Here is a 27,626-nt window from a genome sequence, read left to right on the forward strand (position 1 = left end):
AGCTGATAAACTAATCCTTAAACTGCTAAGGTGAAACTAATTCATCAGCGATTGAGTGAAGACAGAAAAAAGCCACAAGGTCAAAAAGCATGAGGTGTTACGAAATTTATTCCAAATATTACGTGTTAACAAGAGAATGCAGTTGTAAAGACTGTGACAATAAATTATTACACTACATGACATACATTACACAACAGTGTGAAGTTTCTACAAAGCTTTATAAAATACACATAAATATTAATTTAGCTCAAAGCATCTGAAATCCAGTTTCCCATGACAGTCTATCACAGAATATCAAGAAGTTTGTTAAGCTTTGCAGTCAAAAACCAGATTAATGTAGAATGTAAAAATCAGCCCAAAAGTTATCTACATTATAAAAATCAATCATCAGACTATATAAAATTTTAGTCTTTAATTAATTAAGCCAGCATCACCTTGTATCCAGAAGCTTGAAGTCTGAAGCAGTCGGACCACAAACCCTTAAACAGGAAAAATGCCCTTTGGGGAGATAAATGTGATGTAATGTCCCCTAAACTGTGAAGTGTTGACTGGCTGAAGTGCTACTGACCTGAAGTCTACAGCTATGACTACCACTGAACCAGCATGAAGCCAGAACCTCCACTTTTGTGGAGGCAGCATTGAGAAAACACTTGAAAACTTTGCATGCAGGATAAGAATTATGCCAGCTGGAGCATAAAAAGTAGATTCTGTACTTCTGTTCAAAAACACTTTCACATCTGGCACAGTGAGCAACAGAAAGTAGGGAACGTGGAGCTACATTGTGCATGAAGACTCATGACTGAGGTCTTTCCTGTGTGTCTCTGAGTGGTCTTGCTGGATTAAAACCTCAACAATAGAGGATGGATCAACAGATATTCAACAGTCCTGAGACTTCTGTGGATCTCTCTATCCTCTCACTGATAAACATATCTGCTTTCACCCATTGTGCTTATGGGTAAAGTTAACCAACGACATCTTCTTTGCAGCCTCTCTTACTTTAGATTGGATTTGCCTTTATTTTGTCATTGATCCAGTCAATGTAATTGGTGACGCGGGTGTAGACTCCAGGCTTATCCTTCTGTCCACAGCCATCACCCCAGCTGATCACACCCATAAGGGTCATCCTGTCCTCTTTCTGGCAGACCAGTGGGCCACCGGAGTCTCCCTGTGGGTGGCGTTCAATAAGAAAGTGGAGAGAAGGGAAAATGTTAGCCATGTTATCAGCACTAATCTAAAGAAAACGTGGCGTGAGGATAAGCCATTCTCACCTTGCAGGCGTCGTCGAGGCCACGGGTGTCACCTGCACACAGCATGTTTTCAGTAACTAAACGTCCAGACAGCACATCCGAGACGCAGCGCTCATTAGGCCACAGGCGAACAAAGCCTCTCTTCACACGCTCTGAGTACTCTGCAGTAACTGTGGACAGTGTTTAGATGAATACTTCAGGGTATCATATACACACACGACACGGTTGAGGAAAAGCTTGGTAACACAGCCCTCTGCTGGTCAGCACACAGAAATAAACATTACTTACATTCTTTGTCTCTTCCGTAGCCTGAGATCTCACACTCAGTCCAGCTGGGCAGCACCAGCTGAGGATCCGGGAGACACACCGGAAAAACCTCGGGAGAGTTCACGGCACAGATACCGATGTCTGTCTTCAGCTTCAAGATAGCTGCATGTAGAAAAGGCAGAAGGTGAGAGGTCGACTGAAGTATGAATTAAAGTTTTAATTAGTACTTAAGGCCTGAAACAACTTATCACCAATAATAAAAACAAAAAAAATGTTTTATGATTATTGGCTTTTGAAATGTCCACTCACCAATGTCATTGTCTAATATTTCATTGTCAAACTTCTCGTGGATCCAGTATTTCTCAACCTGGAAAATCTGCTCACTGCTGGAATTCTCTTTCCGAAATGTTCTTCCCAAAATTACTTGCAATTTTTCTGCTTTATCACTACAAAGATAAGAGGGGAAAGTGTCTGTGTGGCAAACTTTTAAACTGGGTCTATAGTATTTTGTGCACCAGTGAAGGATGTGGCTTTTTCCTACATTAGCTCAAAGCAGTGTGCAGCAGACAGAACCCAACAGGAGTCGATGAGGACTCCTCCACATCGGTGAAAGTGCATTCTCCCATGGGCCTGGTAAACATTGATGGCTGCCTGCCAGGGCTGGTCAGTGATGTTGCTGAACCTGCCCCCATATATACTGAAAGACGGGCGGTTCACTGAGTTGTCTGCACGTTCGCCACATGTTCCTACAGAGACAGCAGGTTAAAAGGAAATGAACACCAACCACACTGAGAGGAGACGACCTTTCTGGGATTTTTTTTGTTGAATGTTAGGACGTCCTACCTCTGTTGTTGTTGACATTCACATTGACATTCTCTCTTATGCAAAATGAACTCATGAAAAAAAAGGGAACTCACCACATTTGGGAATGTCACACAACTCCCTGGTCAGCTGCATGTTCTTGTAGGTGTGACACCATGGACCAGCATCACCGTCTGGATTCCTGTTGGATAAAGAAATGCAATGAAAAGACTCATTCTGATCTTTCATGCAAGGAGAAACTTTCATGTGTCAGCTGTATCACTTCACATGTTGGCAGTTCTACCTGCAGAAGTTGTGGCTGCCGAGCCCGAACTTCAGCGCGTTTGGTCCCCAAGCATTGTTTATCTTACGCCTGATGGCAGGAGAGTCCCACGGAAGACAGCGAGAGCCGCTCTTAGTGACAGATTTTGTGCCTCTGTAGGACTCACCAGAGCCTTCAACACATTGCTGGTACTTATCTGCTCCAAAACACACCAAAGCAAACAAGTATTAAACCAAGGGAGTATTTCATCTGTTGTATTTCTTGATCTGCTTCTTGTAAAGTCTGTACCTTTGGGACATTTTGTCAAAGAACAGAACTCCGAGGTGATCTGAGTGCCTCTGTAGATGTAGCACCAAGGAGCATTGTCATTGTCAGGGTTCCTGATGGACACAAGGAAAAGCAAAGACTGTGAGGAAATGTCTTTATCGTTGGGATAAATTAATGAAACGGCAGTCAAGTTTTGCTAAATTAGGCAAATCATCACGTAATCCAATCCACGTAATGTGGGAATTTACCTGCAGAAGTTGTGATTGCCCAGTCCAAGACTGCTGGCGTCCACTTTGCGAGCCGTGAACTTTTTTCCTCTCAGAGATGTGGAGTTCCAGTTGATGCACTCTGCTCCAGATTGGGTGATACTCCATGTCCCGCGGTAACCCTCACCCTGCCCCATAATACACTTCTCCTTGTTGTCTGTTGGAAAAGGGACAAAGTAAAATTGAATAAAGTCACACTTATTTATAGATGAGGCAGAAGTCACTCTAATAACTCACACTTCGTTTATTTTAACACAGTAAAACATAAATTGGCATTGGAAAAACTTAAGCCAGTCAAAAGATTTGGACAAATTATAAAACAGTTGTTTTTTTATACAAGACGTTGGACTCACAATTTGTATCCTGAAGGCATTTATATTGTTTTCCAATCAGCGGTATAAAACACAAGTCCAGCATAAGCTTCGCAATTTGATTTATTGAGTCTGGACAATATAACTTTGTACTTCTTCAGCAGAAATTGCTTGGCTGCGAACACTAGTGGTCACATAATTATCCGAGTAAGAAGGTGGGGCGTCCAAAAGCCACAATGTGTCACCACAGAAACACAAACATTCATGGCCCGGAATGCCTTTCCATTGTTTATAATCATTTTATTTTCTCTCCAAACCACAAACCCATGATACATTTCAGTCACACAGTCAGACTGAAATCTTATCAAGACTCACTAATGAGTTTATGGGACACTTTCATTAGATTTGCACTTCCTGTTACGGACATGTCTGCCTTTATTGTGTCTTTACATTAAAAGTGGGCTGCTGTTCAGATGAAATCAGATGTCACACTGCAAACTGGGAAAAATTATACCTAATTCTAAAATTTCTTCAAATTTTACAGAAACAAATGCTTCCAATGGATTGAAAAATATTTTCATGAATTGCAAATAGGATTGTCAGATGAATTGATGGCATCATAATTACAGAATACATAAAAAATGTGTTGCATACTTACTGATCTCACACCGAGTCCCACTGAAGCCTTTGGGACACTGGCAAATGTAGTCTGAAGTGTTCACAGCCTCTTTACAAGTTCCTCCATTATAACACTGAGACACGTAGCAATCTGTAAAGGGCAGACAGAGAGTCGGCTATACATCATCAAGCTCTTACAAATAGTTTAAATAATCTGAATATGATTGATTTGCTATAACCCTCACATAGACAGAGAGTTAGACTCGTCGTTTTGATTTTGTGTGTCATAAAAATGGGGAGTTGTGGGAAGCAGTAAGGTCAGCTTGCTGACTCTCTTTTTACTGGAGACGTCATCATGGCTTCACTTTAAAAATGTCATGCCATTGCCAAGGGTTTCTTCCCAGAGCAGAGCTGGATTTGTGCCATCAGCAGTCCAGTTTGCTATTTATTATTTTAACTTTTCCTACAGACTGGCATGGAGGATAACGGCACCCCACTCGCTCTCAGCGGTATGAGATGAGCTCACAGACGTTGCAGACCGAAAATGTGGCTGTAATTTATCCAAGGGAGTTGAAATCATGCCTCATGCAATTTGTCAACGGGGTGAAAGTGCGCCTGAGGGCTGGTCTGGCATGAGTATTTCAGACTAAACTACGCCCACTCAAAAGACACAGAAAGCCGAGAGCACCTCATTTGGATGCATTGTAATAGCAGAGACTTGAAGCAGAAAGGCAGTGAAAAATAATCAACTGAGGTCATCACAGCAGGTTAGAGGTAAAATGAAGCCTTAATGAAAGATGTCAGGAAGGACAGGCAAGCAGGTTGATGGATGACTTAAAGAGCAACATCACAATCTGTTCAAAAAGAGACTGACAGGGATGTAGGTCAAGTAAGCCAGCCAGTCTTTGTGTTTGTGTGTCTGTGCATTCATATCACACTCACTGATGACAGGCACAGTATGACAAAACTCTCGTCCTCTCAATTCACAACGGCAATACTCAACACGTTGTCCCCTCCACCGCAGCCATGTGTCCCCATAATTACGCACTGCTGATGTCTCAGTATCTACACAATGGACTGAGGAAACACACACACACAAAGAGAAATCACAAGTTTAAATTAATCAAAACAGAAGATGGTCTTACACATAAAGGGGAAAAGGCAGGTACTCAAACACAAACAGGTGAATGACTACAGAAAATTAAAAGAACATGAGGATGAGATGGGTGCTGATGGTGCTACTAGAAAAGAAAAAGTGCAACGGAGCTCACAGAAGGTGTCAAAGGAAGGTGAAGACTTCTGGACATGAACAATCAAAAGCTTCTGTCTAACTGGCTGCCTGTCAGGCTCACCTCTGTAAAAACGAGTCCCTCTCTTAATGCGGTGCAGCTCCACCTGCAACAGAAAATGTGAGTTAAACACAGAGCGGCAGTGGATGGGAACTGGTTGCATGGTGCTGCTTTCCAGCTGAGGCAGGTGGTGATTTCATTTCATTTCTTCAGGGTACTATGAAAATAAACTTAAGTCTGATTGAATCCGCTGTGCTCCAACACCAAAGATTTGAAAGTCCACTGCAGAACAGAAGTGACTTTATGAACAAAAAAAGCCTTGAAATCAAACAGATGTTTTTCATTTGAAATTTTGCTATTAAACCGCCGTCTCTTCAGACTTAGACGGTGACGTTTTGGTCAAGCACAACCAAGGAAACGAATTAATGAGCAAAATCCAATGCAACTGTCATAAACCATAAGACTTGAAATTCAATCAGTTGAGCTCTTGTTAAGTATGAAACATTTGCAGTTTTTAGGCTGAAGCTGCTCATGGTCCACGGTCCCAAAGACAAAGATGCATCACTTACATTATCCGCCAGGCTGCAGCAGAGAGCAGAAAGGAGAGTTAATAGTCCAAGCGATCTGGTCATGGCTGCTCAAGTTATCTTCAACTCAAGTGGTGCTCAATCTGCTGGAAGAACAATATGAGTTCAAGTTTAGTACATAATGTAAACACTGTTAAAGTAAAAGTATGATATCATACAGTAAGATCACGATCACTGATAGTCGTTCAATCTCTTAAAAAAAAACATGAAAATGATAAAATGAAGTTTTGAACTGAACTGAAAACATTGGGAGCTGCATCCAGAGAGGTGACTGACAGATTTGGACATTACATCATTGAGTTTCTGTGAAAATATTTATTCATGAATTTGTCATCAATACTGAGCTAACAATTGCAGGAAAATGATAAACACTGGTCTCCCAGCGGTGCTGTCTCTCTGCTCTGCTTCCTTCCTCGGTTCCTTCAGCTGTCTCTGAGAGTGGCGTTCGGGGTAAAGGAAAGGGTGGGCAAGGTGGGGTACCAATGAGAAACTGGAGGTCATTTCTAATCCCACAGGTTTTACTGAAAGGAAGTTATAACATTCTGAAGGAAGTCTGACGGGAGACTGAAGTGGTTTGTGTATATACCATTGATGACACATTCCTCCTGTGAGCATTCATATTGTTTGCATTCACACGACTGAAATAAACCGATGCAGCTTTCATAATTAATCTATTTATTTCCTCCTGGACATAAACAGGAAGCAGTTTATCTTTGTGGCATACACTTGACACTGAACACAACATCTGATAACACAATCTGTACAACCCTGTGATGAAAGGTAGCGTGCACAGCTGAAAGTTTCTGCACCATATTGGCTGCATTCCTTCTCCTGCAGATAAAGGCAGCAGCTGGTGGAGGCCAGACTCAGGATTCGAGGAGGAAGGGGGAGGAAACAGAAAGAAAGTCTGGGGCAAGAAAAAGTATCTAAACTTGTATTTCCCTTGAAACTCTCTGATATTGATCTTCATCTATCTGCTGTGCAAATGACAGATTGAACAGTTGATAGCTTTTGTTTGGTGTTGCTTCATTAAGGCATGCTTCCTGATGACGTGCTATGACATATGAAGTCATGTTATTAAGTTAGCTGCCGGGGGTCTGATGGGAGAGTGATTATACATTCTTTACTTGGGGATTTTCACTCAGGCTTCAATTAGCCAGCTGTGATCTGACTCTGTAAAGTCCTGTGCAACAGAGTGTGTATTGTTACCTTCCAGCCTCCTTCTGTGGATAATATGAAGCTTTGTCCTTATCAGAAAGAAACATCCATGAAGCCAATAGAAACGAGTGTTGACATTATAAATGAGTATAAACCAAGGAAACAATGGAGCTGATACAACTACATGGAAGGGGATGAAAGGATGGAAAGACAAAGAGAGAAGGGAGATGCAAAGAGGGCAAAGATGGATATGTAATTGAATCCCTAAGTTCAGCAGAAAGAGGGTGAGTCGCCCTGAGTCATACTTCCACCACTGCACATACACAAATGGAAGGGGAGGACACAGATGGAGGCATTGAGAGGATTTACAACCACAACTGAGACTATTAGATGATCGGTCTGAAGAAATAAGATGTGAAAAGAGGGAGTTCGTCCGGATTCAGTCTGGCATTGAATTATTAATACTTGAGGGATTTAGAGTCATCATCTGGCCAGTGTTCCCACAGTCCATCCAGCACTATCATCAGTCTTTGCTGCTTCCTGTATTTTTGTTAATTTATATACACAAATGTTTAAATACATGATGCTGGTGAGCATAAAAAAGAGGACTGTATCACAATAACTACTGTTGATGTGGCTGGGCAATATTTCAATATTTATTATATAGTCTACAAAAGTAAAACTGTTGTACAGAAAAATCTGGGTATGCTTTGAGGGGGTCTGCTGACGATCCCAAAGTAAATGACAACCTTGCAGTGTCCTAATCTAAACTGCATGACTTCAGACTGAAGTCTGATAGATGATGCTCTAACGACACAATGGAAGAGAAAAATAGGCTTTCTCCATCAGGAGGAAGGATCACGCTGCAGGCTGCATGTAGAGCATCCTGCTAAAAACAGAAGAGGAAACTGTTCTTACCAGATGTGAAGTCTTGTGAAGTGGAAACTTGTCGGTGTTCTCCTCAGCCTCCTTTGGACCACAGCCTCCGACTGAGTTGGCTCTCTCTTCTCTCCTGGCTTTTATCGCAGTTCTCCGGTCGAGCAGGTGCGGAGGGGGAGGGTCTGCTGCTGTCCCGGGCCGGATGAGGACGATGATGAGGCAGCCCTGCTGGGTGGTGCAATTCCGAAACGCACCATCCCCAAGAGAACCGATTTCATTCGATCTAATATCCTCAACCAGGAATTATTTTTAGCATTTTAAGATGATTTCCAAACCCAAATCGAGTTTTTAAATTATTTCTATTGACTTCATTCAACTGGTGTGATAAAGCATAAATTTACCTTCAAGTCTGAATGGACTTATTACTTGTACTTGTAGATAAACTATTGCTGTTACCAGGGTTAGAATCCCTTCCTTACCCCAGGGCACATTCAACTTATTGTTAAACTTCTTTTTATCCCACTACTCATGTCAGTTTTGGGCTGTAAGTGTACATTTTCAGATAACATTATATCTGTGTGGTTAACCATTTGGCACCAGGAGTCATTTGTCACAGCCACTCTCCTCTTTATTAAACCCATTCCCATCTCAGGAAATCAGTCACTTAGCCCCAAGAATGGCTCCAAGAAATTGTGACTTACTTGTGTTGGATAATATATGTTCGTTGTTTTTACTGTCAATTAACTTAACCCCACATTTAATAGCTGAAAACAGCATTTTAGGATGTAGTGGCCGGGGGCAGTAAACTTGGCGTCTGAGATTTCTGTTTCCATCTGTGTAAAGTTAGAACACACTCCCACTACTTAATGGTGAAAATTACAGGCGCACAGTACATGTGATACAGTGAGTAAATTATTGAAAATGTGCTCAAGTGAGCAAAAAATTATCAAATATTACAAGACAAATGTTAGTTGAAGCAGCTAGTTACTGGAAAATATGAAGGAAATGGGTTTCTGTTGCCAAAATAACTACATCTCCACCTCAGTACATTAAATAAAATATAATATTAACACTAGTCCCATCAGTTCTATAGGAGCCTTTGCACTGTTTGTCTGTTTTGACTTGGTGATAAACCCACTAGATATTTGCTGATTATCGGATCTGACTACACGACTGTCAGTAGGGCTAACCACCTTAATATGGTCCATGAACACAGCCAAGTTAAAATAATCAGTGTTTTTTATAATTCCATCAAATGATGAGTGCATCATTAGAGGTTAAAAAGGTTGGATCAGTTACATTAACCTCCAACATCGAAAGCGATGGTTAACGTGGTCAGCAGTTTGCAGGGAAACTTAACGAATAAAAAATCCTAAGAAGTGATTTACAGATAATAGTCAAACAAGAGAAAAGTGTCCCAATGGCAGACAATGGTACACGTAATTGTTGCCACCAGCGACAGCATGGTCAATTGTAACCAATGGCAGGTTTTGTGATTAAAAAGTCCTAAATCTGGGGGTATCTAGGGTTAATCTTGGTTAACATGGCAAAAATAAATTCAGTAAGGCAACAGGGGATTTTGATTGAGTTACATTTCCTCTTGACTTCTGTGGAGCTCTCTTTCTGTTCATATACACAAGAAAGGTCTTCCATCTTATCTGATCAAGTGGGCCGTAAACAAGAAACATTACACCCACAAACATCAGATCTGCATTTGCCAATCAAAACAAAGTGCTTTGTTGCATGATCTTAAGATATTTGTTCAAAGGAATACAGATGATGAAATGAGGAACAGTTTTTTCTGAATTCAAGTGTATCCTTCCCATAACAACATCCACTAGGTCCAAAAAGCAGCGAAGTGAAGATGAAATCCTCAAGTAAAGACACGTTCAGCTCTTAAAATTAGAGTAAGAATGTCTTTTAAGTGTATTGAAAACCGTTTTGAAGGCCAGCTTTGAATTACAGATGTTTTCCTCATTAAAATGTCTGAGTAAACATCTGGGGGTTTTGGGGGTTCCCAATAAATGTTTCCAGCAATTCTCAAACACAGAAAATTGCAAATTAAACCCTCCCTAAAAGTTATGAAAGAAGGAATTCAAGCAAAAGTTGGCGGTCTTAGTTGGAAGATTGTTCCTGATACTTCCATTTCCACTGAGCTATATCAGTGAATCACAGACGTCACTGTAAAATGGCTTTACGCTGTTGTTACATGCCAGGCAGGATCCAAGCCTGTGCCTGTGTGTTCTGTTTTCCCTCTTGTTTGTCTCTCTCTCGCCTCCTGGTGATAACTGAATGAGCTTCACCTGTAAGGAGCTGGCCAGGCTGCTCATTGGGCCCTCCAGGTTGGAGCTGGCCAATCAGGATTCAGGGCAATCAAGAAAAGGAGCCAGCCCCTCTGATTCACTCTCCTTTCCTGCACTGGACCTGCTTGAGCTGCCTGCTGCATTTGTTAAGCAAACTGTGTTGAATTCTGTCAGGTATGTGGTGGGAGTTTGAGGTTGGGTACCCAATACATTTTTGCACATGTAGTCACTGTTGTCTAAAACACTAGGTTTATTGGTTGGTGCCACCTTTGTACTCATTTTGGTGGGTCCTGTTTTTTTTTTGTTTTTTTTTTTTTAAAGATAATTTAGTTAGGCCTTGTTTGTGGAAGTAGAGGTTAGTCAGGCCCTGTTTTGTTAGTGTTAGTGTTTGTGCTTTGAGGACATGTTGGTTTCTGGCTTTTTGTGCGCTTTGTTGACAATGTTTAAAAAGACAAAGTTGAACAGAGCTGAGAAGATTTCAGCTGCAGAATGGAGATAAACTGACTCAGTCCTGAGCAACAGACACATGTTAGTGTCCAAACCTGAGTTTTCTGTTAATCTGAAATAATCTGGAAACGCACAGGCAGCAGAGTCTGAAGCTGTGGATGCCGCCTGTAGGTGGATCTCTGCAGGTTTACAGGAAGTCACAAAAAGTCAGCAAGATTTGTTTGTATCATTAAAAAAATAATAAATTATGCAATGCATTAATGGATGAATGAATGTGCTCCCCTAAGGGACAAACAAAGACATACAGAGTTTTGTACCTGCAGCATTAGTACGAATGAATAAAGCTGATAGAAAGGATGTATATCACTTACAGTCCTACAGTATATAGAACACTAAAGTGATAACAGTCTGAGCACACCTGCAGATGCAGAACCTGAAGTACATTTAGACCAATGAAAATTTGGGTGGAGGTCGATGTGAAGCTGAGTCTGACCAACTGAGACAAAAATTTCATGAAACATTTCCTGGACAGACCATTAACTGGTTTGATTCACACAAGTCTTAGATCCTTTCTGGGTGGTGGTAGTTTTTAATATGTGTGAGTGGTGAAATAACTTTTTCGTTTTATTTCAGGCCAGTATATTTTAGTTTGCTGATGAAAGCCATCAGAACCACTGTTACAATTTGACCTTTGTGATTTGATGTTTGGGTGTAAGACCAACTGCAACAACCAGGTGCGGGCCCTGGGAGCTGAGGGAGCGATCGGGAACTGGAGGCTTCGGGAATGTCACAAGATGGCAAAATAAGGTACACAACTCTTTAAACTGTGACAAAACATGATAGCAGACTGAATGCTGGGAAAATTTCTCCACATAGAGGATGCCTAAAACGCAAGCTGTTACACTGAATCATCTTAAGTGTTCACATGAAATATAACAAAAGTAACATCCTCAACAGCAGTGCAAGTAACACCTCCACAAAAAAGTCAACTTTTTCAAGTATTCAATATCATTCCTCTGTGTTGGACCAGCTGCTTCCACACTAGCCAAAGGACTTCATTAGGGTGACTTGCTAATTACAGTACACATGTCCTAAAAACACTTAAACATACAACAGTGGGGCGATGCAGAGGGAAAACAGGGGTACCACGTTACCCATCCCAGGCCCCTCAGTGTGACGACTAAAAGGTGGCGTCTGTGATACTTCAAGTATGTGTCAGTTAATATTCTGTTTTTGAGTAAGAGAATACTGGTTAGGACCAATCCAATTTCTAAGTAAAGGAGAAGCCCCTTGGTTTAGAGGGAAAACTCTTAAAGCCACAAAGCAGAAAAGTCTCAAGTTTAAGTGATATTCTTCTTTTCTCAAAGATGGACTCTCTCTGTGCCTTAAGCGACCACTCATTTCTGAGACTTCATCACCCTCGTATCGGATGTGATTATATAAGATGGTCAGACCCGTAAATGTGCTGAAGAAGGGACCACAGGTTGGAGGTGGCACCACACATCCATCAGCGCCACCAATAAACAGACGTCACCTCTGGGTTCTTTCCCTTCACGCCATCCATGGGGGCCGGGAGGGCTTTGAACAACTGTCTTGCCAAAAGCAAACAGTGGCCATGCTGTGACAAAGGCTGTCGGTGCTGGAATGCCCCCCTTTTCAGCAGACGTAATCCCAGAACACACTACCAGTGTTGCCAACTTAGCGACTCTGTCGCTATATTTAGCGAGTTTTCAGACCCTTCTAGTGACTAATTTTCAAAAAAGTGACTAGCGACAAATCTGTTGACTTTTTGTGATGTCATTGGAGACTTTAAACATTAAAGCACCTATCACCTACTCTTCTCAACGAGCAGCGTGTGCTGCCGTGAGCCTCTCCCCCGTCCCACAGCACTCACAGGCGGCCCAGTCCCTCCGTGTGCACTCCGCATCCAGACTGCAAATGAATCGCGCATGCGTGAAGCCACCGCTAGTGTTGAACCCGTCGGTTGAACCAGGGTGGGAAGTAAGTGTAAAACTTTCTTTGTCTAAAAAAAAAAAATCAGTGCATTTCACTCACACAGCCTCGGTCACTTATTCACCTCTGTGAAAGCGAATATGTCACAGTCTAAACCGTACAGTCAAAATTACAGCAAGAAGTGGGAATCAAACCCAGAGTTCAAAGGCTGGTTGAAGCCATTTATTGGTGATGATACACAGGCATACTGTATGTATTATAAGGCTGATTTCTATGGCAAACTGCGATTTGCTTAAATTAAAAAAAAAAAAAAAAGACAACACAAAAACACATTAAAAAGGCAAAGCCATATAACACTTCCACACAAAACAAGCTGCCATTTATGGTAAAAAAAAAATAGATTCTGCAAAAAAGGCTGAAGCCACCATGGCATTAACTATCGCTGAACACCGTTCAATGCCCTCGAAAAGCCATGTTAACTCACACCGCCCACAGGACCAACCTGGAACAACTGGTTTTACGGAAAGCGAAGTGGTACAAAATGATTGACAACTTGCGTGAGATTGAAGCGAAAACAAGCTATCCCTGTTGGTTCGATCATCTGTTATTTCATTCGGTACTGCCAGTCATTATTTTTAAAAGACATAATTGCAAATTTGAAATTTCTTATTTCATGTCTGTACTTATTCCAGTTCACGTGTTCAGTAGTAAATCAGCGTAAAGGGGAACAGGAACTTGGAGGGAGTCGTGCGTAGCTGCTATGTTACCGTGCGTACTTATAGAAGAAACGCAAATAGAAACACAGCTGGGTGATACACACCAGGTAATAATACGACCAAGATGTATGATGTAGAATGAGCCGATCGTTATGGAGAAAAAATCCAGGTAGGATGAGGATTATACATCATGGCCATGTCTGTACTGTTCCAGTTAAAAATATGGCCACGATGTAGAAGACAACGTTTTATGTCGGGCTTTAATACAAGCTAGGCTAATGAACGTTAGCATTAGAGCTGGCCAGTTAGCTTACGTTGCAGGCTAACGACCCCGTTTCTTACCTTGCTCTATGTTTCCGTCCAGAATTGACCGTCACCACCTTTTTAAAAATATTTTTATAGAAAATTTCTTCACCCTTTATTTTCCTTTCTGATCACCGGACTGATGCTGACCGGACATTTTCCTACCGAACTTCAGACACCAGAGAACAGGCCGGCGTAGCAACAGTAACCAAGGGGGGCGAGGCATAGCAAAGGATCCCGGGCCAAACCATTTGTTGGGGGTGGGAGGGGTTACAATTAGGTAGTAGCTTAGGGGAAGCTTATGTAACTCAAATATCTTATATAATAAAAAAAAAATCATGGGTGATTCATTTGCACTTTTACTGGTCTAGTCTGTGGACGCGTCCTGTCTCCGGTCTAGTCTTGGTCCGTTCCTGGAGGGGTGCCGTCACCGGTCTGGTCTGGTTCGGCCTAGGTCCTGTGGGGTCGCCGTACCTGCATTAGCCCAGTCCAATACTCGTAACCAATTAACTCCGTAGACATGTTCAGGTACCTACACCGGGAATCGAACCGTGACATTTACATCACACATTTTCAACATATACATTCATATACATTACATTACATATTAACATTACATCACTTAACCCCGGGGTTAGATTACAACATACATACATACATACATCTCCAACCTAGCGGCGGCAGCGTTACCACTGCGCCACAGCGCTGATCGAGTTGTCGCATACGTTTGCGCTATTTCACCATTTCACATTACGTCACCTGACCGTGATGACGTATATGTATATGAGTATATGTATACGTAATGTAAATGTCGCGGTTCGATTCCCGGTGTAGGTACCTGAACATGTCTACGGAGTTAATTGGTTATGAGTATACGAGTGTAACCCCCCACCGCCAACAAATGGTTTGGCCCGGGATCCTTCGCTATGCCCCGCCCCCCTTGGTTACTGTTGCTACGCCGGCCTTTTCTCTGGTGTCTGAAGTTCGGTAGGAAAATGTCCGGTCAGCATCAGTCCGGTGATCAGAAAGCAAAATAAAGGAGAATAAGAAAATAAAGGGTGAAGAAATTTTCTATAAAAATATTTTTAAAAAGGTGGTGACGGTGAATTCTGGACGAGAAACGTAGAACAAGGTAAGAAACGGGGCCGTTAGCTTGTAACGTAAGCTAAATGGCCAGCTCTAATGCTAACGTTCATTAGCCTAGCTTGTATTAAAGCCCGACATAAAACGTTGTCTTCTACATCGTGGCCATATTTTTAACTGGAACACGTACAGACATGGCCATGATGTATAATCCTCATCCTACCTGGATTATTTCTCCATAACGATCGGCTCATTCTACATCATACATCTTGGTCATATTATTACCTGGTGTGTATCACCCAGCTGTGTTTCTATTTGCGTTTCTTCTTTAAGTACGCACGGTAACTTAGCACCTACGCAGACTCAGCAGTAAATCGGCGTAAAGGGGAACAGGAACGTGGGGGGGCGAATCGGCTGACACACCGGCCCTTCACCTCACTGATCATCCTCCCTGAACGTGAGCTCACCGTTTCTGGAGAATCCGGTGGATTTAAGGACCCGAATCGTTAGAGGTGCTCTTCGGAGGGAGAGAGATTTTCCAGACCGGAGCGATCCGTTGGCGTTTTCTGATTATATTCTCCGAACGATAGGCTGCAGATTTTCAGATGAGGGAATATGTTACATATGCAGCAGCAGTTTTTCCACCCGATTAAAAACTCCACCAAACACAAGATGTGTTTTATTATTTATTAAAGTCTGCCTTTCCTGGGAAAAGGAAAAGTCATAAGTATAAAATGTCAATCATGCTTAACAAAACATTCCCAACAGTCTCAATTTTTAGTTTCTTGATTTCCATCTTTTTTTCTGATTATCCAGCTCTAGATTTCATTTATAAAGGACCCTCATATTGTCTGCTCAAGTATGTATTAATAGGACATCAAGCAACAGAGATGAGTGAGATAGACTTTTCAGTTATGTTGGTGTACTGTGTTTATCATTCACTTATGTGTTCTTGGTAAGGATGACTTTTTAAAAGTAGACATAGGACTAAAATTATTAAACTCTTACCACTTGTTTTTTTTTGTGTGTTTGTTTGTTTTTTTAGATTATTAAAATATCTACCCCAAAGGTAAAGGAATAAAGTGGAATGTGCTTCACGAAACTTAAGCTCATTTGCAAGCTGATAAACTAATCCTTAAACTGCTAAGGTGAAACTAATTCATCAGCGATTGAGTGAAGACAGAAAAAAGCCACAAGGTCAAAAAGCATGAGGTGTTACGAAATTTATTCCAAATATTACGTATTAACAAGAGAATGCAGTTGTAAAGACTTTGACAATAAATTATTACACTACATGACATACATTACACAACAGTGTGAAGTTTCTACAAAGCTTTATAAAATACACATAAATATTAATTTAGCTCAAAGCATCTGAAATCCAGTTTCCCATGATAGTCTATCACAGAATATCAAGAAGTTTGTTAAGCTTTGCAGTCAAAAACCAGATTAATGTAGAATGTAAAAATCAGCCCAAAAGTTATCTACATTATAAAAATCAATCATCAGACTATATAAAGTGTTATGTACATACTGGGCTCAACCCAGAGAAGTGCTCTGCAAATCGGGTGTGGGGTGTGGGGGTTAAAAGAGAAAGAAGAAATCCCAGTCTATTTCCCATCTAAAAGAGAGCCAGGAGCAAAAAGGGAAGAAACTGCAAAATCTGAACCAGCAGATACGTCTCATGGTGTGAATGAAGGTCTGGAGCTCCCAGAGGCCCAAACTCAGCAAATGTACAAATAGTTTTCCTGAAGACTAATTAAGCCAGCATCACCTTGTATCCAGAAGCTTGAAGTCTGAAGCAGTCGGACCACAAACCCTTAAACAGGAAAAATGCCCTTTGGGGAGATAAATGTGATGTAATGTCCCCTAAACTGTGAAGTGTTGACTGGCTGAAGTGCTACTGACCTGAAGTCTACAGCTATGACTACCACTGAACCAGCATGAAGCCAGAACCTCCACTTTTGTGGAGGCAGCATTGAGAAAACACTTGAAAACTTTGCATGCAGGATAAGAATTATGCCAGCTGGAGCATAAAAAGTAGATTCTGTACTTCTGTTCAAAAACACTTTCACATCTGGCACAGTGAGCAACAGAAAGTAGTGAACGTGGAGCTACATTGTGCATGAAGACTCATGACTGAGGTCTTTCCTGTGTGTCTCTGAGTGGTCTTGCTGGATTAAAACCTCAACAATAGAGGATGGATCAACAGATATTCAACAGTCCTGAGACTTCTGTGGATCTCTCTATCCTCTCACTGATAAACATATCTGCTTTCACCCATTGTGCTTATGGGTAAAGTTAACCAACGACATCTTCTTTGCAGGCTCTCTTACTTTAGATTGGATTTGCCTTTATTTTGTCATTGATCCAGTCAATGTAATTGGTGACGCGGGTGTAGACTCCAGGCTTATCCTTCTGTCCACAGCCATCACCCCAGCTGATCACACCCATAAGGGTCATCCTGTCCTCTTTCTGGCAGACCAGTGGGCCACCGGAGTCTCCCTGTGGGTGGCGTTCAATAAGAAAGTGGAGAGAAGGGAAAATGTTAGCCATGTTATCAGCACTAATCTAAAGAAAACGTGGCGTGAGGATAAGCCATTCTCACCTTGCAGGCGTCGTCAAGGCCACGGGTGTCACCTGCACACAGCATGTTTTCAGTAACTAAACGTCCAGACAGCACATCCGAGACACAGCGCTCATTAGGCCACAGGCGAACAAAGCCTCTCTTCACACGCTCTGAGTACTCTGCAGTAACTGTGGACAGTGTTTAGATGAATACTTCAGGGTATCATATACACACGACACGAGTGAATTCAGTGGTTGAGGAAAAGCTTGGTAACACAGCCCTCTGCTGGTCAGCACACAGAAATAAACATTACTTACATTCTTTGTCTCTTCCGTAGCCCGAGATCTCACACTCAGTCCAGCTGGGCAGCACCAGCTGAGGATCCGGGAGACACACCGGAAAAACCTCGGGAGAGTTCACGGCACAGATACCGATGTCTGTCTTCAGCTTCAAGATAGCTGCGTGCAGAAAAGGCAGAAGGTGAGAGGTCGACTGAAGTATGAATTAAAGTTTTAATTAGTACTTAATGCCTGAAACAAATTATCACCAACCAACAAGAGTCAATGAGAAATTATAGGCAAAAGAATAATAAAAACAAAAAAAATTGTTTTATGATTATTGGCTTTTGAAATGTCCACTCACCAATGTCATTGTCAAATGTTTCATTGTCAAACTTCTCGTGGATCCAGTATTTCTCAACCTGGAAAATCTGCTCACTGCTGGAATTCTCTTTCCGAAACGTTCTTCCCAAAATTACTTGCAATTTTTCTGCTTTATCACTACAAAGATAAGAGGGGAAAGTGTCTGTGTGGCAAACTTTTAAACTGGGTCTATAATATTTTGTGCACCAGTGAAGGATGTGGCTTTTTCCTACGTTAGCTCAAAGCAGTGTGCAGCAGACAGAACCCAACAGGAGTCAATGAGGACTCCTCCACATCGGTGAAAGTGCATTCTCCTACGGGCCTGGTAAACATTGATGGCTGCCTGCCAGGGCTGGTCAGTGATGTCGCTGAACCTGCCCCCATATATACGGAAAGACGGGCGGTTCACTGAGTTGTCTGCACGTTCGCCACATGTTCCTACAGAGACAGCAGGTTAAAAGGAAATGAACACCAACCACACTGAGAGGAGACGACCTTTCTGGGATTTTTTTTGTTGAATGTTAGGACGTCCTACCTCTGTTGTTGTTGTTAGTGGTGGGGGCACGTTGACCAGGAGTGGTGATGAGAGGAGGGTGTCTCGCTAAAAAAAAAAGAGGCAACAAGTAAGAACAGCCTGTTAGCTTTTTGTTGCACTGACATTCACATTGACATTCTCTCTTATGTAAAATAAACTCATGAAAAAAAAAAGGGAACTCACCACATTTAGGAATGTCACACAACTCCCAGGTCAGCTGCATGTTCTTGTAGGTGTGACACCATGGACCAGCATCACCGTCTGGATTCCTGTTGGATAAAGAAATGCAATGAAAAGACTCATTCTGATCTTTCATGCAAAGAGAAACTTTCATGTGTCAGCTGTATCACTTCACATGTTGGCAGTTCTACCTGCAGAAGTTGTGGCTGCCGAGCCCGAACTTCAGCGCGTTTGGTCCCCAAGCATTGTTTATCTTACGCCTGATGGCAGGAGAGTCCCACGGAAGACAGCGAGAGCCGCTCTTAGTGACAGATTTTGTGCCTCTGTAGGACTCACCAGAGCCTTCAACACATTGCTGGTACTTATCTGCTCCAAAACACACCAAAGCAAACAAGTATTAAACCAAGGGAGTATTTCATCTGTTGTATTTCTTGATCTGCTTCTTGTAAAGTCTGTACCTTTGGGACATTTTGTCAAAGAACAGAACTCCCAGGTGATCTGAGTGCCTCTGTAGATGTAGCACCAAGGAGCATTGTCATTGTCAGGGTTCCTGATGGACACAAGGAAAAGCAAAGACTGTGAGGAAATGTCTTTATCGTTGGGATAAATTAATGAAACGGCAATCAAGTTTTGCTAAATTAGGCAAATCATCACGTAATGTGGGAATGTACCTGCAGAAGTTGTGATTGCCCAGTCCAAGACTGCTGGCGTCCACTTTGCGAGCCGTGAACTTTTTTCCTCTCAGAGATGTGGAGTTCCAGTTGATGCACTCTGCTCCAGATTGGGTGATACTCCATGTCCCGCGGTAACCCTCACCCTGCCCCATAATACACTTCTCCTTGTTGTCTGTTGGAAAAGGGACAAAGTAAAATTGAATAAAGTCACACTTATTTATAGATGAGGCAGAAGTCACTCTAATAACTCACACTTCGTTTATTTGGACACAATAAAACATAAATTGGCATTGGAAAAACTTAAGCCAGTCAAAAGATTTGGACAAATTATAAAACAGTTGTTTTTTTATCCAAGACGTTGGACTCACAATTTGTATCCTGAAGGCATTTATATTGTTTTCCAATCAGCGGTATAAAACACAAGTCCAGCATAAGCTTCGTAATTTGATTTATTGAGTCTGGACAATATAACTTTGTACTTCTTCAGCAGAAATTGCTTGGCTGCGAACACTAGTGGTCACATAATTATCCGAGTAAGAAGGTGGGGCGTCCAAAAGCCACAATGTGTCACCACAGAAACACAAACATTCATGGCCCGGAATGCCTTTCCATTGTTTATAATCCTTTTATGTTCTCTCCAAACCACAAACCCATGACACATTTCAGTCACACAGTCAGACTGAAATCTTATCAAGACTCACTAACGAGTTTATGGGACACTTTCATTAGATTTGCACTTCCTGTTACGGACATGGCTGCCTTTATGGTGTCTTTACATTAAAAGTGGGCTGCTGTTCAGATGAAATCAGATGTCACACTGCAGACTGGGAAATTGTTTCAAAAATGTATACTTAATTCTAAAATGTCTTCAAATTTTGCAGAAAGAAATGCTTCCAATGGATTGAAAAATACTTTCATGTATTGCAAATAAGATTGTCAGATGAATTGATGGCATCATAATTACGGAAAAAATAAAAAATGTGTTGCATACTTACTGATCTCACACCGAGTCCCACTGAAGCCTTTGGGACACTGGCAAATGTAGTCTGAAGTGTACACGGCCTCTTTACAAGTTCCTCCATTATAACACTGAGACACGTAGCAATCTGTAAAGGGCAGACAGAGAGTCAGCTATACATCATCAAGCTCTTACAAATAGTTTAAATAATCTGAATATGATTGATTTGCTATAACCCTCACATAGACAGAGAGTTAGACTCGTCGTTTTGATTTTGTGTGTCATAAAAATGGGGAGTTGTGGGAAGCAGTAAGGTCAGCTTGCTGACTCTCTTTTTACTGGAGACGTCATCATGGCTTCACTTTAAAAATGTCATGCCATTGCCAAGGGTTTCTTCCCAGAGCAGAGCTGGATTTGTGCCATCAGCAGTCCGGTTTGCTATTTATTATTTTAACTTTTCCTACAGACTGGCATGGAGGATAACGGCACCCCACTCGCTCTCAGCGGTATGAGATGAGCTCACAGACGTTGCAGACCGAAAATGTGGCTGTAATTTATCCAAGGGAGTTGAAATCATGCCTCATGCAATTTGTCAACGGGGTGAAAGTGCGCCTGAGGGCTGGTCTGGCATGAGTATTTCAGACTAAACTACGCCCACTCAAAAGACACAGAAAGCCGAGAGCACCTCATTTGGATGCATTGTAATAGCAGAGACTTGAAGCAGAAAGGCAGTGAAAAATAATCAACTGAGGTCATCACAGCAGGTTAGAGGTAAAATGAAGCCTTAATGAAAGATGTCAGGAAGGACAGGCAAGCAGGTTGATGGATGACTTAAAGAGCAACATCACAATCTGTTCAAAAAGAGACTGACAGGGATGTAGGTCAAGTAAGCCAGCCAGTCTTTGTGTTTGTGTGTCTGTGCATTCATATCACACTCACTGATGACAGGCACAGTATGACAAAACTCTCGTCCTCTCAATGCACAACGGCAATACTCCACACGTTGTCCCCTCCACCGCAGCCATGTGTCCCCATAATTACGCACTGCTGATGTCTCAGTATCTACACAATGGACTGAGGAAACACACACACAAAGAGAAATCGTGAATTCTTCTTTCGTCTTACACATAAAGGGGAAAAGGCAGGTACTCAAACACAAACAGGTGAATGACTACAGAAAATTAAAAGAACATGAGGATGAGAAGGGTGCTGATGGTGCTACTAGAAAAGAAAAAGTGCATCGGAGCTCACAGAAGGTGTCAAAGGAAGGCGAAGACTTCTGGACATGAACAATCAAAAGCTTCCGTCTAGCTGGCTGCCTGTCAGGCTCACCTCTGTAAAAACGAGTCCCTCTCTTAATGCGGTGCAGCTCCACCTGCAACAGAAAATGTGAGTTAAACACAGAGCGGCAGTGGATGGGAACTGGTTGCATGGTGCTGCTTTCCAGCTGAGGCAGGTGGTGATTTCATTTCATTTCTTCAGGGTACTATGAAAATAAACTTGCAGAGACTCTGCACATATAAACTGCACAAAATCTAGCTGCCATTAAGTTTGATTGAATCCGCTGTGCTCCAAAACCAAAGATTTGAAAGTCCACTGCAGAACAGAAGTGACTTTATGGACAAAAAAAGCCTTGAAATCAAACAGATGTTTTTCATTTGAAATTTTGCTATTAAACCGCCGTCTCTTCAGACTTAGACGGTGACGTTTTGGTCAAGCACAACCAAGGAAACGAATTAATGAGCAAAATCCCATGCAACTGTCATAAACCATAAGACTTGAAATTCAATCAGTTGAGCCCTTGTTAAGTATGAAACATTTGCAGTTTTTAGGCTGAAGCTGCTCATGGTCCACGGTCCCAAAGACAAAGATGCAGCACTTACATTATCCGCCAGGCTGCAGCAGAGAGCAGAAAGGAGAGTTAATAGTCCAAGCGATCTGGTCATGGCTGCTCAAGTTATCTTCAACTCAAGTGGTGCTCAATCTGCTGGAAGAACAATATGAGTTCAAGTTTAGTACATAATGTAAACACTGTTAAAGTAAAAGTATGATATCATACAGTAAGATCACGATCACTGATAGTCCTGCAATCTCTTAAAAAAAACATGAAAATGATAAAATGAAGTTTTGAACTGAACTGAAAACATTGGGAGCTGCATCCAGAGAGGTGACTGACAGATTTGGACATTACATCATTGAGTTTCTGTGAAAATATTTATTCATGAATTTGTCATCAATACTGAGCTAACAATTGCAGGAAAATGATAAACACTGGTCTCCCAGCGGTGCTGTCTCTCTGCTCTGCTTCCTTCCTCGGTTCCTTCAGCTGTCTCTGAGAGTGGCGTTCGGGGTAAAGGAAAGGGTGGGCAAGGTGGGGTACCAATGAGAAACTGGAGGTCATTTCTAATCCCACAGGTTTTACTGAAAGGAAGTTATAACATTCTGAAGGAAGTCTGACGGGAGACTGAAGTGGTTTGTGTATATACCATTGATGACACATTCCTCCTGTGAGCATTCATATTGTTTGCATTCACACGACTGAAATAAACCGATGCAGCTTTCATAATTAATCTATTTATTTCCTCCTGGACATAAACAGGAAGCAGTTTATCTTTGTGGCATACACTTGACACTGAACACAACATCTGATAACACAATCTGTACAACCCTGTGATGAAAGGTAGCGTGCACAGCTGAAAGTTTCTGCACCATATTGGCTGCATTCCTTCTCCTGCAGATAAAGGCAGCAGCTGGTGGAGGCCAGACTCAGGATTCGAGGAGGAAGGGGGAGGAAACAGAAAGAAAGTCTGGGGCAAGAAAAAGTATCTAAAGTGGTATTTCCCTTGAAACTTTGAGAGAAAAATGTAGGTTCCACACTTGTTCCTCTTCTGTTTTTTGAAGGAGCCACATCATGAAAAAAAGGATGCATAGAGGAGAGCAATTGGTGCTCTTCAGTCAAGTGTAAGTAAACATGAGTCACAAAAGATGGAGGAGGGGTGGGGCAGAGGGGGAAATGGGAAAGAGAAGACGGCACACGATCTGGTCTGGAAATGTAAAAATGACCTCAACAAACAAAACCTCTGCTGCTTTAAAAAGAACTTTAAGGAACTTCTACAGATGAACGCGTGCAAAGAGCCATACATACCCAGAATACTCTGCTGCATACATGCCTGCACACATACTTCTATTCTTTGGTGCCTTTCTATTGGCTGTGCCCACTGACTCACGCTTTGTGGTTGGCTGATCTAATAAAAAACAGCTCTGTGTTTTCATATATCAGTAAGGTATGTTGTGTGGAGTTGCCAGTTTTAGCTCACAAAATCCACACACTCACACACTCACACACACACACACACACACATGCGTACACATGCACAAAGTGCTCAGTGCACTAATCAAACACCTACACAAAGATTTAGTGTTCATTCCACTCATTGTTCATTGGAACAAAGACTGTTAGGCTCTCAGGATTTCACCTCTAAAGCACTGGCTCACACAGGCTTTCACACACTCGCCATTAAGAAGATGGGTCCCTTGAAAGCTACCCTCGTTTCAAACAAGTAAATATTGTTCTCCTGCACTTTTCCCTCCAACTGAGCCTCACTGGCAGGGTGACAGAAAAAAAACACCAGTTTCCTTTTTGTTTCCTTTGTGGGGCTGTTCAACTCCGGTCAGTCACTTTTCTCTCAAACTCTGTCAGCTTTAAACACGTGCTTCCTGCCAGTACATATCAGCAGGCACGCACACAAACACACAGCAGCATGCACACATCAGACATGAACATATGTTTAGCCCACCCTTTTTAAGTTTGTAGTATCTGCCACAGAGGCCATGTAAGGGTTCCATCGTTGTCGCCCCTTTAAGAATCCCACAATGCAACAGGCCTGATTTTAAGCAGTTTTTTTTTTTTCATCTGTTTTACATCATTTATTATAGATGCAACACAGAAAATATGCATATGGCTTCTCTTTGATGTAAATGTAGGTTCACCAGCATCTTCTGCTACTAAATGCATATCAATAGATAGATAAATAATTAATTTATCCTGAGGGCAATTCATCGTTCACGCCATATTCTACTGCCAAACTGGAGTAGCAGACTTTGTGATCCAATTAATCACAGATATTGGATGCAACTGACAAAAGCTGTTGCTTTACAGCCATCACACAATATCAACCAAACGTACAAATACAACTGAACTTTTATCACCACAACACCAAGTCAGGAAGGGCTACAGCCAGCAATGATGGCTCCTGTTGCTCTTGTGGGCCAGAAGTAGTGAAATGACTGACTGTAAGATACAAATATCTGTCCATAAGCAGGCCTCTCTTAAAAAGGAACAGAACACAGATGTTCTGTTGGCACTGATGGGGTTAAGGTATTTGTCAGTTACACCCAATGTGTTATTAGTTGAAACATGCACAGCCACATCTGCAGCCTGAGGAGAGTGTGATTCCCCTAGTAGGTCAAATATGAATGGAAGAAATGAAAACATCTTTGGAGTAGCGGTGGCCAGACTCTGAGTCAGCAGCAGCTTCGTTTAAACAGTTTTAAGATGCTCAGGTTTATGGCATCTGCTTTAGATCCATCCAAGATAATAAGGCTGGCACACATAAACAAACACCCGCTCTCATGCAAGATTTTTTGTGCAGAAATGAGCAAATAGTTTCCCTCCAAAGCTTATCAATTTCCTACTTCTATGCAGCCTCAGTGTTCATCTAGGAATTGCTTTTAAGTGCTGACCACAGTCTTTGACTCTTAGTGCGGTGAGTTCACCAGACCATTGGCGAGGATGTGCAATGATGATGGCATGTTGAGGTTGCAGCGGTCCGAGTTGACACATTTTTCTCTTCCAATGACAAGACTAAAACGGTGGGAACGGTTTGACTACGCGTGTAGAATATAGTTCAGTCTGTGTGTGGATTTAAAAAGGATTGTTTACTGTGCCCTCTATCACATCTCTGTTATTTAAATTCATCTACCTGCTGTGCAAATGACAGATTGAACAGCAGACAGAGAACCTGAGTGGGTGGACTGCTCACACAGGAACCCAGAGAAGGGACTTACAGAGGAAATAACATTTTCAGCACCACAGCAGCTCTTTCACAGTCCAATTAACTTTAAAACCTAGAAAACGTTTCATATGCATTTGTGGGATTGGATTGGGGAGAGCTTTAGCACTCACTTGCCACAGCATGCTTGTGGAGTCCGTTTCCAGAAGGAAATCTGAATATCATTACATGTTTGGAACTGGTTTCACCTGCTGGGGTGCCTAAACCTGCATTCAGCCGTTTACATTGGCTTGAACAATAGCTTTTGTTTGGTGTTGCTTCATTAAGGCATGCTTCCTGATGACGTGCTATGACATATGAAGTCATGTTATTAAGTTAGCTGCCGGGGGTCTGATGGGAGAGTGATTATACATTCTTTACTTGGGGATTTTCACTCAGGCTTCAATTAGCCAGCTGTGATCTGACTCTGTAAAGTCCTGCACAACAGAGAGTGCATTGTTACCTTCCAGCCTCCTTCTGTGGACAATATGAAGCTTTGTCCTTATCAGAAAGAAACATCCACGAAGCCAATAGAAGCGGGTGTTGACATTATAAATGAGTATAAACCAAGGAAACAATGGAGCTGATACAACTACATGGAAGGGGATGAAAGGATGGAAAGACAAAGAGAGAAGGGAGATGCAAAGAGGGCAAAGATGGATATGTAATTGAATCCCTAAGTTCAGCAGAAAGAGGGTGAGTCGCCCTGAGTCATACTTCCACCACTGCACATACACAAATGGAAGGGGAGGCACAGATGGAGGCATTGAGAGGATTTACAACCACAACTGAGACCATTAGATGATCGGTCAGAAGAAATAAGATGTGAAAAGAGGGAGTTCGTCTGGATTCTTTTCACGAACAGCTTTAAGACCCAAACTTCTGATCCTGTGAGTCACACACATCAGCAAGAGGCTCAAACCCATCTGACCACGCTGCAGGGAATGCAGATAATGGACACTGAGGCGAATTTGTGTCAGCATACAACTGTACTGGATATCAGTGTGATGGAGACAAAGCGCTGACTGATGCTGGGGAGGAGAACTCCCCAAGACACACATCAGACACAACTCCAGCTCATTAGCTTGATAAGAACCTTCATGGCAGTGATCCTGTGCAGAGCTTGGCTGGATTAGTGCAGCGGTGTACTGTATACACACACACACACACACACACACATCATATGCATCTGTGCTGGTAATCACACACATCACAGCAGAACAATATCACCATGTTCTTACATTTAAGGAAGCAGCCAGAGGACATTGTGATATTGTTTTGCACAGATATCTCAAATGACATGTCAAATAACCGCGATAAGAAAAATGACTAATTAACAGGCACATGTTGGGAGTACTAAAATTTTGCACATATGGTAGCTATGAGATTAAACAGGGGGCTGTGTCTTTAGTGAAAGTTTAATAAGTTGGTAGCACTTTTGTCTTTGCTCCTTCTTGTATTTTTGTTATTTTATATGCACAAAAGTTTAAATATATGATGCTGATGAGCATAAAAAAGAGGACTATATCACAATAACTGCATATCAGTATCCAATCACATTTGCATTAAAAAAAAACTAAACTTGAACTATTGTTGCTGTGGCTGGGCAATATTTCAATATTTAGTATATAGTCTACAACAGTAAACCTGTTGTACAGAAAGTTTCATACGCGTTTCTCTTTAAAAATTGAAAAAAGAAAAAAAAAATCCGCGTATGCTTTGAGGGGGTCTGCTGACGATCCCAAAGTAAATGACAACCTTGCAGTGTCCTAATCTAAACTGCATGACTTCAGACTGAGATGATGCTCTAACGACACAATGGAAGAGAAAAATAGGCTTTCTCCATCAGGAGGAAGGATCACGCTGCAGGCTGCATGTAGAGCATCCTGCTAAAAACAGAAGAGGAAACTGTTCTTACCAGATGTGAAGTCTTGTGAAGTGGAAACTTGTCAGTGTTCTCCTCAGCCTCCTTTGGACCACAGCCTCCGACTGAGTTGGCTCTCTCTTCTCTCCTGGCTTTTATCGCAGTGCTCCGGTCGAGCCGGTGCGGAGGGGGAGGGTCTGCTGCTGTCCCGGGCCGGATGAGGACGATGATGAGGCAGCCCTGCTGGGTGGTGCAATTCCGAAACGCACCATCCCCAAGAGAACCGATTTCATTCGATCTAATATCCTCAACCAGGAATTATTTTTAGCATTTTAAGATGATTTCCAAACCCAAATCGAGTTTTTGAATTTTGTCT

The 27,626-nt window shown here is 42.0% G+C and overlaps 2 protein-coding genes across 5 annotated transcripts; both read right to left on the reverse strand.

Annotated features, from left to right (window-relative positions):
- Positions 1-96: 96 nt before the first annotated feature.
- On the reverse strand, positions 97-27,430 carry LOC115049080 (tissue-type plasminogen activator-like). 4 transcript variants are annotated; one of them, XR_003841105.1, is made up of 16 exons: positions 27,305-27,430; positions 22,219-22,322; positions 21,587-21,710; positions 21,275-21,409; positions 20,373-20,483; positions 19,375-19,549; positions 19,162-19,253; positions 18,895-19,069; positions 18,707-18,792; positions 18,524-18,589; positions 18,222-18,426; positions 17,990-18,126; positions 17,665-17,805; positions 17,387-17,535; positions 16,553-17,283; positions 97-434 (listed from the first exon to the last, which is right to left on the reverse strand). XR_003841105.1 is itself a non-coding variant. In XM_029511049.1 (15 exons), exons 2-15 carry the CDS (start codon positions 22,279-22,281, stop codon positions 17,116-17,118), a joined length of 1,746 nt encoding a protein of 581 aa, XP_029366909.1. In that variant the 5' UTR covers positions 22,282-22,322; positions 27,305-27,430; the 3' UTR covers positions 15,993-17,115. The 4 variants fall into 4 exon arrangements, 3 of the variants coding, with proteins under 3 accessions (XP_029366909.1, XP_029366906.1, XP_029366907.1); XM_029511049.1 differs by lacking the exon at positions 97-434 and having other exon boundaries at positions 15,993-17,283; positions 21,668-21,710; XM_029511046.1 differs by lacking the exon at positions 97-434 and having other exon boundaries at positions 15,993-17,283.
- On the reverse strand, positions 427-8,107 carry LOC115049082 (tissue-type plasminogen activator-like). Its single transcript, XM_029511050.1, has 14 exons — positions 8,013-8,107; positions 5,919-6,022; positions 5,413-5,455; positions 5,003-5,137; positions 4,101-4,211; positions 3,114-3,288; positions 2,887-2,978; positions 2,620-2,794; positions 2,432-2,517; positions 2,056-2,260; positions 1,824-1,960; positions 1,536-1,676; positions 1,269-1,417; positions 427-1,165 (listed from the first exon to the last, which is right to left on the reverse strand). Exons 2-14 carry the CDS (start codon positions 5,979-5,981, stop codon positions 998-1,000), a joined length of 1,680 nt encoding a protein of 559 aa, XP_029366910.1. The 5' UTR covers positions 5,982-6,022; positions 8,013-8,107; the 3' UTR covers positions 427-997.
- Positions 27,431-27,626: the final 196 nt, after the last annotated feature.

Source organism: Echeneis naucrates, chromosome 9, assembly GCF_900963305.1.
Source record: "Echeneis naucrates chromosome 9, fEcheNa1.1, whole genome shotgun sequence".
Classification (NCBI taxonomy): Eukaryota; Metazoa; Chordata; class Actinopteri; order Carangiformes; family Echeneidae; genus Echeneis; species Echeneis naucrates.